Source organism: Nothoprocta perdicaria, unplaced genomic scaffold (genome assembly GCF_003342845.1).
Source record: "Nothoprocta perdicaria isolate Ctin4 unplaced genomic scaffold, notPer1 scaffold_12, whole genome shotgun sequence".
NCBI lineage: Eukaryota > Metazoa > Chordata > Aves > Tinamiformes > Tinamidae > Nothoprocta > Nothoprocta perdicaria.
In genome coordinates this window covers 6,547,897-6,566,622 of record NW_020454316.1, presented here as the reverse complement: position 1 = coordinate 6,566,622, position 18,726 = coordinate 6,547,897, and the positions used below count along the sequence as shown (strand labels likewise).

Here is an 18,726-nt window from a genome sequence, read left to right as displayed (position 1 = left end):
ACTGTTAAAAATGTGATGTTCTATGTAAATCCACTGCAATATTAATGTTTTCATTTATCATTGACTTGTTGCTTAAATCTGGAGATTTTTCCTCAAAAAATAAAGTATGTAACTATACTATTGTATAGCTTGTCTTATTACTATTATTAGTAATTAACTAGTACTTGGTAATTTAAGTTACTAGGTTAAAGAGAGGAAATCCTTTGCCTGCAAGCCCGACTGTGAGTGCATCTCTGCAGCTTTTTTTGAATTCCTTTAGCTGTTATCCCCTTTAGAACCACCCTAAATAGAGCAAATAGTTGGTTAGTTCCCCTCTTTGAGTTGCAGTTATGAATAAAACCCCCCTCTGCTCCTCAGGAAGCTCCAGCGACGCCCCCCGCCCCGCTAGAGCCAGCCAGCGCTGCCGTCCGGGAGCCGGAGCGGGAACGGCCCTCCCTCCGCTTGCTGCCTCCTTAGCTAGTTTGGCAGTGGCTGCTGCAGCTCCTACGACACCTCGCTCTACAGGTAACCTGCAGGTAACAGGTAACCTCCTTTTATACATTTAGCCCAGAGTTCCTGATCAGACAAGAGACAAGATAAATCATCTTGGAGCCACAAAGAGAAAAAAAAGCCAGATACAGGAAAGGTGTGCGTTTTCTTTGTCATGTTACTTTATGTAACGTCACATAACTGTTGCCATAGGAACATTATGCAGGGTACACTTATGGTTTGGCTTTATGGTGTTCTCCATGTACCAAAATATTACTTTTAAGTAGTTAGTAAAACATTAACCTTGCTCCTTTCTTAGTGTCACACAGTGGAAAGCTACAGTTGAGCTTTCAACCTTTGTGGAAGCTTTTAACTTCAAAGGAGAAAGACTTCTGCATTCTTGTCTAGGCAGTTGACGTCCCAAGTTTACTTATCTTCTCTGGGTCACACCAACAGCATCTTCGCACCTACCACTGAAAGGAAGATCTGATTTCTTGATTATCAAACACACTCTGAAAGCTGTCAATTCACATGACATATTGCATGTTAAATAACTCAAGTAAAACTCAAGTAAAATCCATTTTAACTTTGCTGTATTTATATACTATATAAATTTTACATGCTATATATTTACAGTGGGGCAAGTGCTTTTATCTTTAAAAAAACAAAGATCAAACTTTAGACATCTCTGAACAACACAGCTTGTATAAACCAGACAGATTATTCAGATGAACTGTATTTAATACAGGTTCCCCACTCATCTCCTGATGCAGGACCAGTGAATAATAAGTGCATCACAGTTTGATAGCATTTAATAATAAAAATAAAAATCACAGTATGAATTTGTCTGTAACTAGAAACTTCAGAGGGACAAAACAGACAACTGAGACTAAGTCAAGACAAGTGACACTATATAAAAAAAAGTAATAAAAACATATGGGAGAGTATACAAATAGTTTGAGATACATTCAGAACAGTATATTCTGATCAGTATGTTTCACACTGTTGAAAACCAGAACATTTTCTTCAGATCTTGAATATAACTAAGAAGGTGAAGTAAATAAGTTTCTAGTGTCAGACATCACAGAAAAAAAAAGATGAAGCTCTAGCAAAACTCTAGTTATTTGAGAGCTTGTGAAATTTTAAATAAGTCTTTAAATTAAATATACAGACTGTCAGTTGCAATTTTTATAATTCCGTGGTTTCCTGGTCTCTCTTGCACCAGATGTCTAACTTGGAGTAACATTACATGAATAACACACAATCAACCTGAGTCTGTAATTAAGCAGCATTTGAGATGTTCTATTCCAGGGCATTATTTTCAGTGAGATATTTACATGGTCATTTACAATGTTCAGCAGTTGTAGAAAGTTTCCACCCTTTTGGATTACAAGTACATTTTAAAAAAGAAAGTCTCAAGTTAAAAACTAAAAAAAAGTTCTTTCATGGTAAAATTCTGTACAGAACTTTGAAGCACCACTTATGATTGGGTTTTGCTGTGATGGTAATTATATTGTTCTGATAATAATTTTACGTTTGGATGGTTAGTATTGTTTTGAGGATGTTTGTTGGTTTTGATGGTAGGTTGGTTTTGGATGGTAAATAAGTTGTTTTTGATGGTAAATAAGTTGTCTTTTTAATGCTAAATAGGTTGTTGGGTTTGATGCTAAATAGGCTGTTGGTTTTGATGCTAAATAGGTTGTTGGGTTTGATGGTAGATTTAGTTTGAGTATTGAAGGCTTCCATCAGCAAGCTCCGTATCTGAAAGACAAAAGGCAGCACCGTCATTCCATGCAACTATCCCCAGTGCAAAACTGCCCCGTCAGAGGCCTCACTGCTGAGCAGCGGCACGGGAGGAAGGCTCCCAAACCCTTGCATTAAAGCTGACGGCAGCTCCCTACCACTGCTCCATCCAACAAGAGTCGGACAAAGGCACCTGCTTGGCCAGCAGATTGTAGCTCTCCTGGGTCATTCACACAGGGCTCAAGCTCTGTCTAGGGGCTTAACATGTCAACATCCTTCCTTCTTTAGTTACATGTTGGTTGAGCTGACCACATCTTATCTGCAAAACCTGCAGTAAYTTGCTAGGAAAAACACGCAGGGAGGCAGGACATTAACTGTTTAAAAGCTGCCCTTTTGCTCATTTATTCTCCTTAAATCACAAGTTATCTGTAGGCAATTTCATCTCTGTTAATTTATTCAAAGTAACCTGAGTCCAGGTGGAATGGCACAAGCTTAAYACTTCCTTCTCAGGTATCCCTAGCTTAGCTGGCAGGTCCCATACTCTCTAACGATGCACAGCCAAGCAGCTTTTCTTTCTTTGAGATTAGATCCTATCCTTCATAAAATCCTATTTAAGAAATCCATTTTTCTAAGACTTACCTTCCACAAGATAAATAAAGCTAATTAACATCCTTAGCTCTGATGAAGTACTAACTCTGATACTTACCCTAGTTGCTTTGCATACCCCCAGTCCTATCCTACCTGCATTGCAAGCAAGGTATTGCTGCTGTATTTATCTGTGACCAGCTCATTCACCTACCCAACCCAGCAATCACAACGTGCCTGATGTGTTACTGGATGTAAAATACTTGCTTCCTTCCTATACTTAGATCTGGTTTAGAAAAACAAAAACCAAGTTTGCCATCTGCTGGTCAGATAATTTATTAAAGCCAAAGTAGTTTTAGAGCAGATGTGTTTTCTTCTATGCTGTTCCTGATTTATCATCTAGAACAGAGATACTTAAAATTCAGAAGAATCAGGTTTCTTTCTATAGCTTCATCATTAAAAAYGTCTGTATTTGCAACACAAGTATTTGGCAGACTTGGTGTTCACAAATGCCCTAGYATGCAATTATGCTGGTTTTTCAACAACTGCACTTCTTCCTTATCCCGAATAAACTTTCCYGTGCAAGAGACTCTGGTCTGACTGTGACAATTCACCTCAACATGGAAACCACAGGGAATTTTGGAAAGTTTGTTCCCAGATGAAGCTTCTCAAATATTGAAATGAACTCAGCTGTGCTGCAAGAAGATGCAGTTCCTATGTTCTCTATGCTTGAATAGGGCAGACCTGCGTATTAATGGACTRTCACTGGTGGTTAAACTAATCATTAAATTCTGGCTAGGTATAAAATATAGCAAATCTAAGAATCAAACTTTCCTTTTGACAGTGAGCTGTCTTCTTCAGGGATTACTTCAGTTGTCTATAAGAGGAAAATAGATTGTGGTGGGGGTCTTTTTTTTTGTTTTTTAAGAACTGCAGTCTTGCCAATAACTTAGCTGATTATTTACAGTGATATGCTATATAAGCAAATATCTGGATTATATATTAATACTATATTCAAAAGATATCAAGCTTTTTAAAAGCTTGACAGTTTTGTTGAATCTGTACATCYCTTTAGCCCTATAAGTGAATTAAATCATGTTAAAAGATTGAGCATTTTATCTTCTTGTTAGAGATGTTTATTAAAATATCTGATTAATTGGGTCTCTGTCTTCATGTCAGYTAACAGGCATCTAATCTAAGAAGTCATTTTTCTAATAAGCACTTCTGTTCAGAAAATTTCACTGGGAAAATGTTGTCAAACTTGATTTTAGATGTTGAGTTTATTACAGGGTGCAGTCTTCTTCATTGCTTGATTTGAAATATAATAAATTTAAACTGTATTATCTACTGAGAGTCCCAAGTCAGAACTATGACAAGCAACAGCAAAGAACTGAGCATGAATTCAGTTAGGCACTCAAGCTTATATGTAGTTTTCTGTAAAGAGATGGACCAAATAGAATTTTTTTTATATTAAATACTAGGAAAGAGCTGCTACTCTGAATTTTTAAGCCTATACCAGCAGAAGAAATGCACAAGTAAATAAAACAGTAGTAGGAATTTAATGTACTCTCCAGGCATTAAATTGCAAAGCATTCTCTGGAGGGTTAATAACCGCAAATTCAGTGTGCTTAGCAGAAGGCAGATGTATATGTGAAACAAAAATGTTTCATCATTATTACTAACTTATGTTACTCTGAATGAGCAGTCACCAGTGTTCCTATATTATAAAATAGCTGAGTGTAGCATTTTAATGAAATCATTTTTTCTAGCAATCTTTTGTAGGAGACTGGGGTGGGAGGGAGATGGTGTTTTAACAGAACATTACTAGCTGGGGGTCTCCTGTCACCATCTCCCATCTTGACTATGGAGCCTCCTGTCTACTGACTAAATTCATTTTCAAGATATGGCTGCCTAAAATTAACTAGTTAATCAGACTGAGGGCATCCTGCATCTATGCTGCTGGTTCCCCACTTAACTATCGCATCAAATTAAAATTACTGGTCCTCCACCCCGTTGCAGTTGTCTTTCAGGCCTCCTTTCTCAGCAGTCATTCAAAAATAGAAAGAAAATAGCCTATGAGCTGTGTTTAACTAGTGCAGACTATTCAGAAGGCATAATACACTGTGCAGTTTGCATCACGCAAGTATTTAAAAACTATTGGAAATAATATTTTTCATTTGAATAAAAAAGAATTCTGTAAACTTCCTTTGGCCCCTTACCTTTCATATACTCGCTGGGTGTGACGGAACTGTATTTCTTGCTTTCACCAGTACTGGAAGGCTTCCCTTCCTTGTAGGGTTGTTTACTGCCCTGGTTTCTATATTGCTCACATAAATAGTCATCTGGAGGACGAGATTCTTCCTTCTTCTCCCGTGTTTTTTTCTGGAAACGAGGATCTAAGTATTCCAAGAAGCCTTTCAGTTTCCTGATGTGTTTCTTCTTTTTCTTCTTTTTCTTACGTTTGCGATTGTCATTGTCAAAGTGGAGCACAGAGAAATCCAAATCATAAAGTCTGAAGGAAACATGCAAGTTAATAATAGCAAAACAGATGTGGCACTTGATGCATATATGAAACTTTATTTATTTTACCACAGGTGACGATCTGCAGCATGTCAGCTACTCTGTGGTAATTTCTGCACGTCTAGCTTACGTTAGGTGTTGCAGACTTATGCCCTCAGAGCCTGAAGGACAATAGGTCCCGGTGTGTAACAAATCATTACCCAGGGCTAGTTCTGGAATATGTGCAATTAAAAAAATATATATAAAAAAAATCTTGTGACCTAAACCAGACCTGCGTGCAGATGTGGTTCTAGCTAGGTGGTCCAGTTCTAACATTCTAACACAGTTCGGTCATATCTTTCCTATTTTCACGTGATCAACTTACTGACATGATCCCCTGCCAGATTCTGCCATATAAATAACTTAGAAACAATGAAAAAGGGGAAGACATGAGAAACAACCAGAAAGGAATTAGGAAAAAATTGCTGATTATGCTGTAATCCTTGCTTACTTGTAATCCTTCTCTCGATGTTTATCTTTGGACTTCTTTTTCTTCTTGACCTTCTTGTATTTTTTCAATTTTTGATCACCTGAATCTGATCGCTCTTTTTCTACCTTTCTACGTTTCTTTTCCGATTCGCTTTCACTCTCCTCTGCACGGGAATATTTTCTTTTTCTGTTTCTTTCTTTTTCATCGCTCTGGGAGGAGTCCTCAAAATTTGAATGAGCTGACACAGGTGGAAACACATGCCTTTCGCGGGAGTATTTTTCGTGCTGCTGCTGAGGCACTGAACAGTGATGCGAGTCTGCTCTGTGACTACTGAAGTGATGCACATCTTCCTCTCGAGAGAGTGAATTGTGAAGCCATCTGCTTTTGTAATGATAATCCTTATGTGACCTGTTGTTGTAAGCTTGACTTGATTTGTCAAAGTCTTTATCACAGTGAGAGAACTTTCTCTCTCTACCATCTCTTGTTCCATGAGAAGAATAGTAATCATTGTAGTATCTACACTTTTCCCATCTCCGTGGTTCATCCTGATAGTATCTTTCTCTGCTCCAAGTTCGCTCTCCTTTGGAATGATAATACCTACTTCTGTCTTGTTCCGTCCTCCCTCTGCTTCGGGATCTGTACCGAGGATACTTTCCTGAGCTTCTGCCATTATCGGGGCTGCTTCTGTCATTATGGGAAGATCTGTACTTGCTACCATTGCAATATTCCTGCTTGTGACGGCTTTGCTTATTTGTTTCCATGCTGCGAGAGCACCTCCTCTTGTGAGAGTGACCATCTGTTTTGCTTCTGTTTTGCTTCTCCCTCTCTTCCGTGTCGGAGTGTTCTCTCTTCCTCCGGTAGTGCTCTTTGTCAGGTTTTTTAGCGTCATATATTTTTTTCTTATATTTTTTCCTATGTTTGTATTCGTCACATTTTTTACTACTCAGCCCCTCACTGTCTCTAGAAAATTGACTCTCCAAAACTTTATCCAGCTTTGTAATTGAAGAGTCATTAACAGGCGGTACTTCGATATAGTTATTAGAAACATCCTTTGATTCTTGGCATTTATCTGTACTATCTAGAGATGCAAGTTTTTGAGAATTACATTCAATGTCAGACTTTACAGAGGAAGTTTGCCCTAATTTCTCTTCAGTCTCAGGAGACCCTTTGATGTACAAAGGATTTTCTTTAGAAATGAGTTCAGATTCCTTTGATCTTCTTGGTTTGTCTTTGTCTGCACTGTCTTCAGAAACACACTGCCCTAGGAATTCATCTTCAGCATCCAAGGATCTTTTCCTGACCTTGTGCTGGCCATTGATATTGGGATGTGCATTATCAGCTTTTGATACAATACTTTCAGCAACTTCTTCTTTGGTAGCAACGGTTTCAGAATCTGATTGAACAAAAAGATTCTCAACCTCACAGCTAATGTCAGAAGGAACCTTCCTGGACTCTTCATAGACAAACAGTGCTTCCATCACAACAGTTTCCATAAGAGTGTCATTCTCTGAAGATTTCTGAGGTCCAGGGACACTGCATAAAGTAAAAATGCATTTGTTAATTTGGTCAAAAAGGTCATTCTACAAGATAGACATTAAGAGTAAAGATCTGTTACATAAAGAAGTGACAGCTACTGGCAAGCTCAGAAAGATGTTCCCTTKAGAAATCTCTTTCCTGATTGCTACACGTTCGTCAGCTCCCAGAGAAGAGCTTTGTTGTTTCTTGCTTCTGAAAGTACTGCATTGAAAAACTATCTGTCTTTCTCCACGTGCTGTTCTGAATCACAGCAATAGCCAAACCCACCATGTTTGCTCTTCTCCCACCTAAGAAAAAGTGTTTACATGGGTTTCCCCACTCTCCTCCAAACGCAAGGGAAGGCAGATGGCAGGAAATTACATTTTACGATGTACATTCATGGATACATCTCCAGAGGTAGAGGGAAAAAGAAAGAAAGGAATTAAGAAACTGCAAAACTTTCTATGTATCCAAGGATGCAGAGTGCTGATCATCAGCTCTCTTCATASTGTTGTATATGCAATGGGGAATTCTCTGTATTGATTTAAATCTAACAATTAAATGGTACTGGTAAATAAGTAAAACCATAACAAATGTGTATTAAATATTATTTTAATCAAAGCATACTCATTTTACCTTATTTCCTCTGACAAGCTGTTCAACTGGCTGTATGTGAGGGATTCTAAGATTATTTCTTGAGGGACTGGAGGCAAAGCTATAGGCATCTATAATTAAAACATAGAAGTTAACAGATAGAAAGACCGTATCCATAGCAGAAAACTACTGTTCTCAAAATTTGTGCATTAAATGTTAAATAAGATTGCTTTGAGTGACATGCATTAATCACATTTTAAACATAGCCCCACCCATCTCCCCAAACGGACCTTATGGAACCCTTATGATTATCTCAGCTGAGCTTGTTCTAATATATCAGTTTAACTCTGAAAACTGGAATAATAGCACTGGAAGTGCCATAGCTAGACCTGTGCCATGCTTTTTTCCTCACTATTTCACCTGGATTAAGAACATTACAATATTCCTAAATACATCATGTGTGAGAAGCTCTAGAYGACACAAACAACTTACTGTTTCAAGCAATCCATTTGTTTTAGAAAAGAAAATCTCTGAAGGTTTAACAGGTTGTACTTGGCAAGCGGAATCATCAAGTTTCAGTCCATTTTCTTTAGATTCATTATCTAAACTAATAGCACCATTTAATGAATCATTTTTTGGCAGCTCATGCTGGGGTCTTTCTTCTTCAGCATTCTGACAAGAAGAATGGGAATTCTGCAATGTACGGACTACCTTTCCAATCAAAATTCCATTAGAAGATACTACGTTGCAATTCCTTTTAAATAAGCCCTTCGACTCCTCCTCAGATTTTCCTGAAGATTCTGCACCGTAAGGGACTGTGTTATCAGAGCTGAGTTTTGGATTTCCATTCACTGCTGGCTCAACAAAAATTTCATCAGGAACTTCTTGTTTGGAAACATTAGTAGCAACTGACATTGTAGATGCATTTGAGGTAGACTCTGCTGCAGAAGATTTTGTAATTGTGGAGGAAGGAACAGGCTTGCTGAGATCTTCATCCTCAACAGCGCTGCTAAGAGAGTCAGGCTGAGACACGGTCTGACGTGCAGGCAATTTATTATGAATACTGATAGTGATCTTCTGTTTCTTGGAGGGATCAGTAATTGAAGGCCTGGTAATTGCCCAGTTTTGAACACAAGCTGTTGGTGGGGCTGAAGATGGCCTTTTGAGGGTGACACCAATGGTATTGGGATCCTCTTTTAGAGATCCGTTTCCATTTAGCCGACTTGAATTCTGCACATAAACAGAAGAGATTGCAAGAGGGCTATATGCAAACACATGGCATGTAAAACTCCAGAACATAAAACCTCCCATTAAGTAATTCTAAATTGCCCCAACAACTATATATAAAAAAATAGTTCACTTATAATTATCTATGTGTCTAAGTGTGTTCCTAGCTTTGTTTTTCTGCATATTTGCATCAAATGATTATAGAATAATTGTTCCAGTGCTCAGGAACAAGCCAATTTGGCTCCACTGTCTCAGTTAAAGTGATAAAGCTAAGAAAGAAAAAACAAACAAAAAACCAAAAAAGCAATGAGGCAGCATGGGTGCACATCTTAGTATTAATCACTGTTTGAATGATTTGGGCTGTAATATGTGGGTTGTGAAGAAAGCTGCAGAGTAGAAGCAAAAATAAAACTCAGATGCTTTCTAAAACAACTAGAACCAACTAGAACAAATCAAAGCACTATCAATTTGGAACTGTTATCTGTCCCCCCCAAATTACCTTAATCATGTGAGGAGGAAGCCGTGGTCCCATAAATCCAGTCTGCTTATTAGCCCCCCGCTGACCAAGGAATGAGCGGGGATAAGACGGAGCGGGTAGGTAAAAGGCGCGTTCTCCAAGCGTCAAATCATAGCGCCTAGKGAAACAGGAGTGACTGCAGTTTAGAGGTGCTGCTTGGCGTTCAATTCCATCCTCCAGTTTTGTAAGAGCAGTTAATACACTTGTATACACAAGACTTAACTACTTCTCAGTTTGTAGCATTGGTTAATGGTCTCGCTATAATGTCAGTCCCTGTTAGAGCAGTAACTCATCCCTATACTCCTCTCTTCTAAATTAGCCGGTTACAGAAATGTAGCAATTTACTCAAGTGCAACAGTTTAAGGCTAAGCAATGAAATATAATAAATGACATGGGGAATTTCAGATTAGGCAGAACTGAGTTTTGAAAACATTTTTTCTCAGAACGGTTAAAAAAAAAAGAAGAAAAATATCAATAACAGGATTGTAAAGGTATTTTAAACACATCTTAATACTTGTCATTACCTGATATAAAACAGCAAATATGCTTGCTGGCTGAGAACTGTTTTGATATCACAAAGGACTACAGAGGCATCGTTCATCTGGTACCAAAGTCCATTACCAGCCTGCAAATAAAGTCAACACTATCTTCAGATGGATTGCACGTTTTTTAAATTAAATCAGAGAAAACACTATGGAGCAAAGAACAAACTAAAGCAAACAATTTGTAACAAAACCTTTTCCTCTAACAAGAGTGGTTACCAATAACATTTTAGTGAAGGTTTGTCTTTATCGATACAGATTTTAGAGAGTAAGTTGATATTTACCTTTATGTAGCAGAAATAGTGTCCTGCATGACAATTAACACCACTATGTACCAGGACTGCATATAAGGCATAGAGCAGCGGTTCCCCAATTGACTGAGACATATAGGCTCGAAGATCTAAATATTCAGGATATTTCACATCCTAAAAAGAGACCAAGAATGTTCAAAAAACTATCCTGAAATACCTTAAGAAACAACTCAAGAAAAACAGAGAAAACACAGACTAAAATTTAGGAATCATTAAAAATACTTATTTCCATTAATAACACTTAGCAATCTAAGTTGCAAAAACTATTTTCTGAAAAGTAATCTTTTTAAGCTGATTACATGCTCTTAAAGAGTATAGGCTTACTGGTGCCACAAGACTTCGCTGGTGCCACAAGAGTAAAAATAATAGTTATTACATTGATTTTTATTAGGCATCTACAGTCTCGTTATTGTTTGCCGACATTAGCAGTTTTTAAATATGTATTCTGCTTTTGGAAATAGGAGGTTGCATTATAGAGGTATATTTACCTTGTTGATCTTTCCACCAGTAAAATTTGCAAATCTTTTCAGGGATATCGTGAGAACATTGGAAGAACGATGTATCGTAAACCTTTTTGATGCAGGAACCATCTTTTTACACCTTAAAAACAAGCACAGACAATTGTTTAAAAGTGTCTTTCCCCGAAGGTCAAACAAGTTTTCGTGTCTCACACATGCTTATGCTATTTGAATGATATTTACTTGCATAATATGTTTTTTCTTTTCATAAATCCATATACTGCATTTCAGGTTTGCTAATACAGAGAAGATAGCAGGATATAAGAGGACAGCTCTACAGAACAAAGAATAAAGGATTTAGAACATTATCTTTTGATAGTCAAACAAATGTTTGAACATGTGTCTTTGTTATGGCGAAAAGTAAGGCTCACCARCAACTTAAAAGTAGCAGGAACATGAATCTCTGGGTAGAGCACATTAGCATGTAACACAAAGTAGCACTTAGAGTTATTCAAAAATAGCCAAGTCCAACTCATGTGCTGGATACATTCTTTCAGCTTTCTACTAGAATACAAATGCTAAAAGAACTGCAAAAACGGAGCTTCGGCGCTCAGGGCTAGAAACTGCAAAGCATTTCCAAAAGGGATCGTTTATCAACGTCAAAAAAGCAATAAAAGGAAACAGTCATGCTACCGGAGGAAGACGTTTGACAGTAACACGTCTTCATGTACTCAGGTTGCCTGGGAAGAGACTGAACCCTCTGAAACCCTTTGAGACTAATAGCTACTTGTAAGTTTGTTACGTAGTCCACTCAAAGGTAGGATACACAGTGTAAGCAGTGCAATTCAACTACTATTGCACACAAATACTGAAATAGGCCAGTTTATATCATTAAGAAAAACACTATTGAAAGTTAAAATAAGTGGACAGACTTAAATACTCTCTTTCCAAATTCTGATGCTAAAATACAAGGTTAAATTCCAGGAATAATGTCAATATTCCAGGAATAATGTCCTATTGCTACCCCAGGTCACTGGGCACAGCTCCTTGTTTGAGCTCACCACTATACACAGTGTAGGATGCATCTTCAACCTCTTGCCATAGGAATACTGCAGGGCGCAACCTTGTTGTTAGGGAGATTGACCGCTCCCAGYGGAGACAATACTAGGAACGGGTTAGTATGACCAGATGTCTGCACGTTCAAATATTCAAAAGGAATAGTAAAAATCACTGTCTTGGAAACAAATGTATTATTTTACAAGTTCTGGATATATTTCAATATATTCATCACTAAAACAAAACCTATTTCTCGCTGTGTTTCTAAATTAAGTCAAAAGATACCTCATGCTCTAAAATATACAACGCTTTAAACCAGTATCTAGTCTTGAGACATAATTAGTAATAATCTTACTTGCTACATTTATAGCAATTTTCACCATCCAGCTGTTCTGGTTTCACAAATTGTTCTAGAGCTCTGGTGACAGATGAAGCTGCCTGCATGAGAAATAGAGTGCTAAGTTAGTGGAAATTCAAAATTCCAAACCCTTAGTAGTAGTTTAGAAGAGGATCTTGCTATATAATTATATTACTTATTATATTATATTCAGTTGCTATACAATTATATGTATATTGAGGTAGTACAAAACAGTGAAGTATAACCATGTGTGTAGATATAATTATTATTTTAACAATTTAAAATCAACACAGTCATGGAGACCATTACATGGCTTCCACGGAAAGACAAACTTCCTGTCCACCACCAAGCTCTTCATGTTAACAGCATATATTTTGAGTAAATTGAGTTCACATTTGAGAGCTACAGATGCTTTTAAAATCTTGAACYGTAGTTACAGAACCTCTTACCTTAATATCCAAAGTAATATCAAGGAATGCCTCATAGGTGTCCGAAACTGCTTTGCAGTTCAAGCACTTTACTGCAATCAAAATACAAATGCTTAACAATATGAGAAATAAATTAATGGTGCACATTTAAATTATTAACACGTATTACTTTATAACTAGGAGCTGCTTTACTACAAACAGACAAAAAGGGCACAGATCAATTTAAGGAGAGTTATATAATTTAAAAGTACCTCTGGATCTTAGAAATCCTCCAAATATCTGATGAATTACTGTGGTAGCTTGAGAAGATCTGTCTAACCTGGAAATAAATTATAAGCCAAGGTCAGAAGACTCGAGGCAGAGTGTCAACTCTTCAAAAGGAGACTTTTTAATGAAAATCATGGACATAGATTTTCATTTATTACCATAAAAAAGCAGTAAGAAGATCTAGAAAAACCTTAATGATATATTTGCTGATACTTACTTGGTACTTCCATTCAAACAAGCTTTCTGCATGGCATCAACCGTGTAGCGCAAAAACTCATGCGCGTCTTCCTGACTGCCAAAACGGAAATGTTTTCCTATTCCTAACAAAGAAGAAATTGTTGTATTTATTTTGCATAAAAGTGAGAGAAATATATTTCTATAATCTCTCTTCCTTAAAATTAAACTATAAAAATTGTTTATGCATATTATATAATCTTGGAAAACTTAAAAAAAAAAATCTTACTTACTTCTAAGGTCGTTGATGACAGGTGTAGGTTTGATGGCATCATCAGAGCAACAAAGGACCTGATTAATATGAGTTTCCATTGTGCACATCATGCAGAAGCCTTGCTCACGACCTGAAGAATTGAAGGAAGAAAACATCTCAGTCTAGCGAAAGAAAAGTAGTTATGGAAAAACCTTATGAAGTAAAATCTTCAGGTTATAGGTACAATCTCCATTTTTCATTGTCTTCTCTTAAAGTGCTAATATTACAAGATTCTTGTGATATTTCATTGCACAACACTACATAAAATAATCTCTGTATTAAAATGCATTTTCTGATGAGAAATGTAAATGACTACTGCAAAGTCAGTAYTTGCAGGCTGAGAAGAATTTGAATTCTACAGGTAGCAGTACATATGAGGAACAATATTTGACATTGATGATGCAGCATTAGAAAAGAACTTGTGTTATTTTCAGCACACCTGCTGTCAGGTGAGCTACATGAAACTGAGATAAGAATCCTTTGGGAGAAAAGGAAGGTTAATTATGTATCTACAAGTATTTCTACTCTCCTCTTTTTTCCAAAGGATGCTTAACTGAAAGATTTTTTTCTTTATAATGAGTACAATGTTAAACTCCTGGGAAGATATACTAAAATACTAAACTAGAAAGATTAAAAGGCACACAGGTGCCTTTGTCAAAGTATCCATATATAGATACAAGAAGAGCCTAAAAAGCTTAAATAAGTTCAAGTATAAAAATAAAATTAAAAAACATGAACTCAAGGGTGGAAAAAATCAGGAATTTTATTTAAGATAAAATCAGTCTCAATTTTAATACACTCCCACAGAAATTTATATTTGATTCCATATGATCCTACTAGCTCACATGTTTTGTTTCTTAATGGTTCAACAGCGAACATATAATTTATCACAGTACTAATGCATTATGGAAATGAGGCTGTGAAGGAACACTAGGAATCTATGACGCTACCAGCCTAAATTTTTATCATCTTCCTAAGAGCAGGAAATCCAAATGCCAAATATTCATTAAAGGGATTACTTTCTAATACACTTCATTATTCACGTGAAGCAAGCAATGATGTTCCTTTGAAATTTAAGGACAGTTCATTAAATGAAAGAATGCACTACACAAGCTATTCTGAGCCCAACATTAATACAATACTCAGAGCCATCTTGTACAGGTAAAAAAAGGAAAGAGTTTCCTTCACAGAATCAACGCTCTTCGTTCACCTTCAGAGCTGTCCAGCAGATTTAAAATAAAGTTAAAAAGTACGCACATGATTGGGTGTGTTCAAGAGAAAGCATATAATTGGCGAGAGGGGGGGTGTAAGTCAAACACTGTAGAGCAGAATTGAGGAAACAGGTATTCCCAAGGTTGTAGAGTCCAACTCCAACACTTTGAGTTTGCTGCCAGTCCATACAAATCTTCTCAGGTGGAAAAAGAATCCTTTGCGGTGGAGCAATTCCATCATTAACGACTGCAAGAGAATTATATTTTGAAAGAAATTGTGTTATTTTGCTTTAAAAGGGATATTTTTTAAAATAGCATTCCGTATCTAAGCACTCAGAGGAACCAGCTGTAATTCATAACATTTTATTTTCAGTAACTCTTGTCATGTTTCTTCTCATCTAGATTCATTAATCTGAGTGATTTGATTATTGTTTTTTTCCTTATTGTAACTTCAACTACTASTTATATTTGTAATTACATGATAAAAAGCATTAAGACTAGAAATAAGCAATCATCACAGATGGTATCCCTATTAATATCAGAACTTTTTGCAAGGAATGTTATCTTTCATAGACTTGCGATTAATGGAAACCACAAAGAGCAATGATAAAATGCTTTTGCACAATGTGGTTAAGTCCACGTATTATGAAGAAAAACTCYCCATAATGCACTGTAAATTGCCAACATACCAAAATAAACTTTTGCAACACTGGCTGCTACACAGTTGTTACACTAGTTACTAGTGACACGGTTGTCTTAGGGAATTCACAAAATTAGTCTACTGTTGAAGTCTTTATTCCTAGGCACAGATCCATTTTACACCAGTTCAGCAGGTAAGAATGCAGAATAGCTGTCATATACTAATTTTTTGAGAAAAAAAAGGCAGGATAAAAGATACCATTACCTAGGTCTCTTTGGGCAAAAGGTTTAGATTTTTCAGATGATCTACAATAAATAGCACCTCCAGGTCCTTGGTCCACAGAGACTTGATTTGGATCTTCTGCAGGTGGTACCCGACCCCAATTGGCGGTGCGTGACTTCATTTTTTTAGTACGGGGTTTCTTTGATTTGCCAGACCGTCTGGATGACGACTTTTTAGATTTTGACGATTTGGGCTTGTTAACTATGGTCATTGTTCATATCTGCAACAGAGGAGACAGTTGTGGTTGTTGCAAGACTGTTAAGAATTCCAGAAAGAAAAGAAGAATAGAAATTCTGAGACTTAATCTCAAAAAACAATTTGCTGAAATAAATAGCTGATTTGAAAGWTTTTTAATCTGTAACAAATTTGAAATCATTCTCTGAAGAAGATCAATCCATTGCCAGGTGGAGTAACAGAGCACTCCTTCATAGTATCACTACTCAGTTTTGTATGTGCAAAGCAACCTGCACTCAGATGGTGCTATAATCACTTTCTTTCCAATGCACACTGCATCAGTTGCAATGTTTTTGTTTGTTTGTTCGCTATTATATAATGTGCATAACTTTTAAATACAATTTCAGTATCTGTTTGTAATACGGAGTTAATTTGTGAAGGCTACCCAGCCTGTGGCATGAGGTTCCTTTCTTCCAGGTCTATGGAAGCTGCAAGCCCTGGCTCAGTGAGATCCCAGTGAGGCCCAGCTTTGTATTCCTGGGAACCACAGGGCAAGAGAAGAATTACAGATTTATTTCTGCCTGTGTTTCTTCTGTCCTCCCAGTAAACACTTGCTTTGATTAAATTTTTGGCAGCAATACTTGCAAGTGTGATAAGTGCAAAAACATTACAACTCTTACTATAAACAAAAGTTACACCAAAAACCATCTCTAATTTTCAGTTTCACTTAGCGCAATTGCATTTCCCCCCCCCTAAAAAGCAACTGAGGAATGCAAGTTACAGATAGGAAACAGTGAATGTTACTCCCACGCATAAAAAAACTCACAAAACTAAACCCTCAAGGACAAAGACAATTAACTAACTCCTTTTTAACTGTTTGATTAGGTTTCAAGACGGTGATTCCTTAAATAAATGTAACAAATACATTTTAATAAACATAACTATAAATAATTGAAACARTATATTACATACAATATATACTACCAATCTGCAGGTAAATTTTTGATAGAAACGAGCGCTATCTGGCTGTACCAAAAAGGAAAGGCCTTTCCTCTAGTACCTCCACTGGGAGTCTAAAGGATAAGCTACAGCTTATAATACAGCAATGCCTGCGACATCACAACATCAAGCAGGTTCACCTTTATGATGTAATGACTGATTACATCAGTCAGRCAGGTTAAACAGAGCACAGTAAACTGCCCTGCTTATAGTCCCACAAAAGACAAATTATGTACTCTTTAATTAGAGCTCCCGCCCTCCCTTTAAAATTTCAATTAAAAAAGCTTTTAAAATCCATTCTTTTCACAGATTATCAGACAGGTTCAATATGCTACACAAGGGCTTGTTTCATTCCTAGGTGTTTTTGCCTTGTACTTGTTGACAGATTTCACACAGTATTTGTAAGCAGCTTTCCATTTCTCAGAAAAGAACACACAAAACTAAAATCTTAACTGAGAAATGAAGACATCCTGGTCCAAATGGAAGATTTAGATGACAGGTCTTGGGCTCAGTGAGTTTCAGCTAAGATCCAATCTTCAAAGTGCAGCTACTAGCCAAGTGCCATCTCCTTTTTAAAAAAAAAATGAAAGGAAAAGTGTTAGAAAAACTTTTGAAGAAACGTATTTGAGGAGGGAAGAAGAAAGAATCAACACTGAAGTGAATGGGAAACCAAAAGATTATCTGAGAAAGCTTGAGAGCTCTACAGAACAACAAGATAAGGCTGAGCTATTTGTAAAATTTGTTTTTGATGATCGGTGCRCAACCAGATAACAAGTACTGTGTAACAGCAATAAATCAGATCCAGCACTGTTTCAAGATACATTGATTCTTATCCCAAGGAAACTCCTAAAGTGGAKGTATCAGCTCTCTGACAAATAGGCAAAAAACTGCAAACATTGATAGTGGTCCCGATGCCACTGTTGTTCTCTCCTGCCCATGGTGGCGGCCCGGCACACATGCTCATGTACACTGTTTTCCCCTACACAAATGTCCTTCCAAGTTTTTCCTGGTCCAAGGTCAAAAAGAGATTTCAATAAGATGGATAAAACACTTGCTTCCAGAAGGAACGTGGAGTTTTGCATCAAAATTACACAGACTTTGCGCGCGCTCTCATCGCAGCCTCTGCCGGCCTGACCCRTCCCTGAGTCCTCGTGCTCGGCCTCCGGGTGCGGAAGAGCCGTGGCCACCCGGCACGCGGCGGAGCCCACGCTCCGGCAACGGAGCGGCCCGTGGCGCGGAGCCCATTCCCGAGCAAACATTTCCCAGCGCTGGTAGTAAGAAACAAAGCACACGCAAAAAGGGTAACAGGAAGCTACTACGGTACGCACACGGGACGATGCACATGTTTATGTTTCTGGATTACAAACTGCAGCAACGTACGGCAGCGCAACAGTAAACCAAAACTAATAATGAAAAGAAAAAAGAAAAAAGGAAGACAACACACTATTTTCAGTTTCACTTAAAAAAGCGGCACACGAGCCAGGAAGTACAGAATTAATTATCCCTTTACCCTTAATTGGAAGCCAATTACGCACCGCGCAGTGCCAGGCTCGGCCGCGGCACCCCGAGCCCCCCGCGCCTCCATTGTGCAGGGCCCGCTTTGCTCCACGCCTGCCTGTAAAAGCGGGTCCCCCCCTTTTTTTCCCCCGACCGCTTTTTGACACGGGCAGATAAAAGGCGGCTCTTTCCGCACGGGCAGGGCGCCAGGCGGCTGCACGCAAGATGTCTGCGCTAGGTAGCGGAGCCCCGCGGCACAAAACCGGCCGCCACGCGCGGCAAGGGCCGCGAAATGGCTGTGAGGGAACCGCGGCCTCTTCCCTCCCGCGCTAACGGCGCCCTCCGGCGGGGCGGCCCCGGCCCCGCCCTCCCCGCGCC

General features: G+C 38.0%; 2 protein-coding genes across 2 annotated transcripts in view; one reads left to right on the top strand and one right to left on the bottom strand.

Moving 5' to 3' along the window:
* Window positions 1-916: 916 nt before the first annotated feature.
* On the bottom strand, window positions 917-17,717 carry USP42 (ubiquitin specific peptidase 42). The gene is made up of 17 exons (XM_026053984.1): window positions 17,305-17,717; window positions 15,661-15,898; window positions 14,803-15,003; window positions 13,526-13,636; window positions 13,276-13,378; window positions 13,043-13,110; window positions 12,813-12,883; window positions 12,361-12,443; window positions 10,980-11,091; window positions 10,465-10,605; window positions 10,163-10,263; window positions 9,621-9,756; window positions 8,387-9,124; window positions 7,937-8,025; window positions 5,807-7,318; window positions 5,016-5,308; window positions 917-2,229 (listed from the first exon to the last, which is right to left on the bottom strand). Exons 2-17 carry the CDS (start codon window positions 15,887-15,889, stop codon window positions 2,189-2,191), a joined length of 4,029 nt encoding a protein of 1,342 aa, XP_025909769.1. The 5' UTR covers window positions 15,890-15,898; window positions 17,305-17,717; the 3' UTR covers window positions 917-2,188.
* Window positions 17,718-18,187: 470 nt separating this feature from the next.
* Window positions 18,188-18,726, top strand: part of EIF2AK1 (eukaryotic translation initiation factor 2 alpha kinase 1) — a 17,841-nt gene continuing 17,302 nt past the window's right edge. Inside the window, exon 1 of the mRNA XM_026053938.1 lies at window positions 18,188-18,243. Within this exon, the coding sequence (XP_025909723.1) occupies window positions 18,188-18,243 (56 nt within the window). The remainder of the gene's footprint in view (window positions 18,244-18,726) is intronic.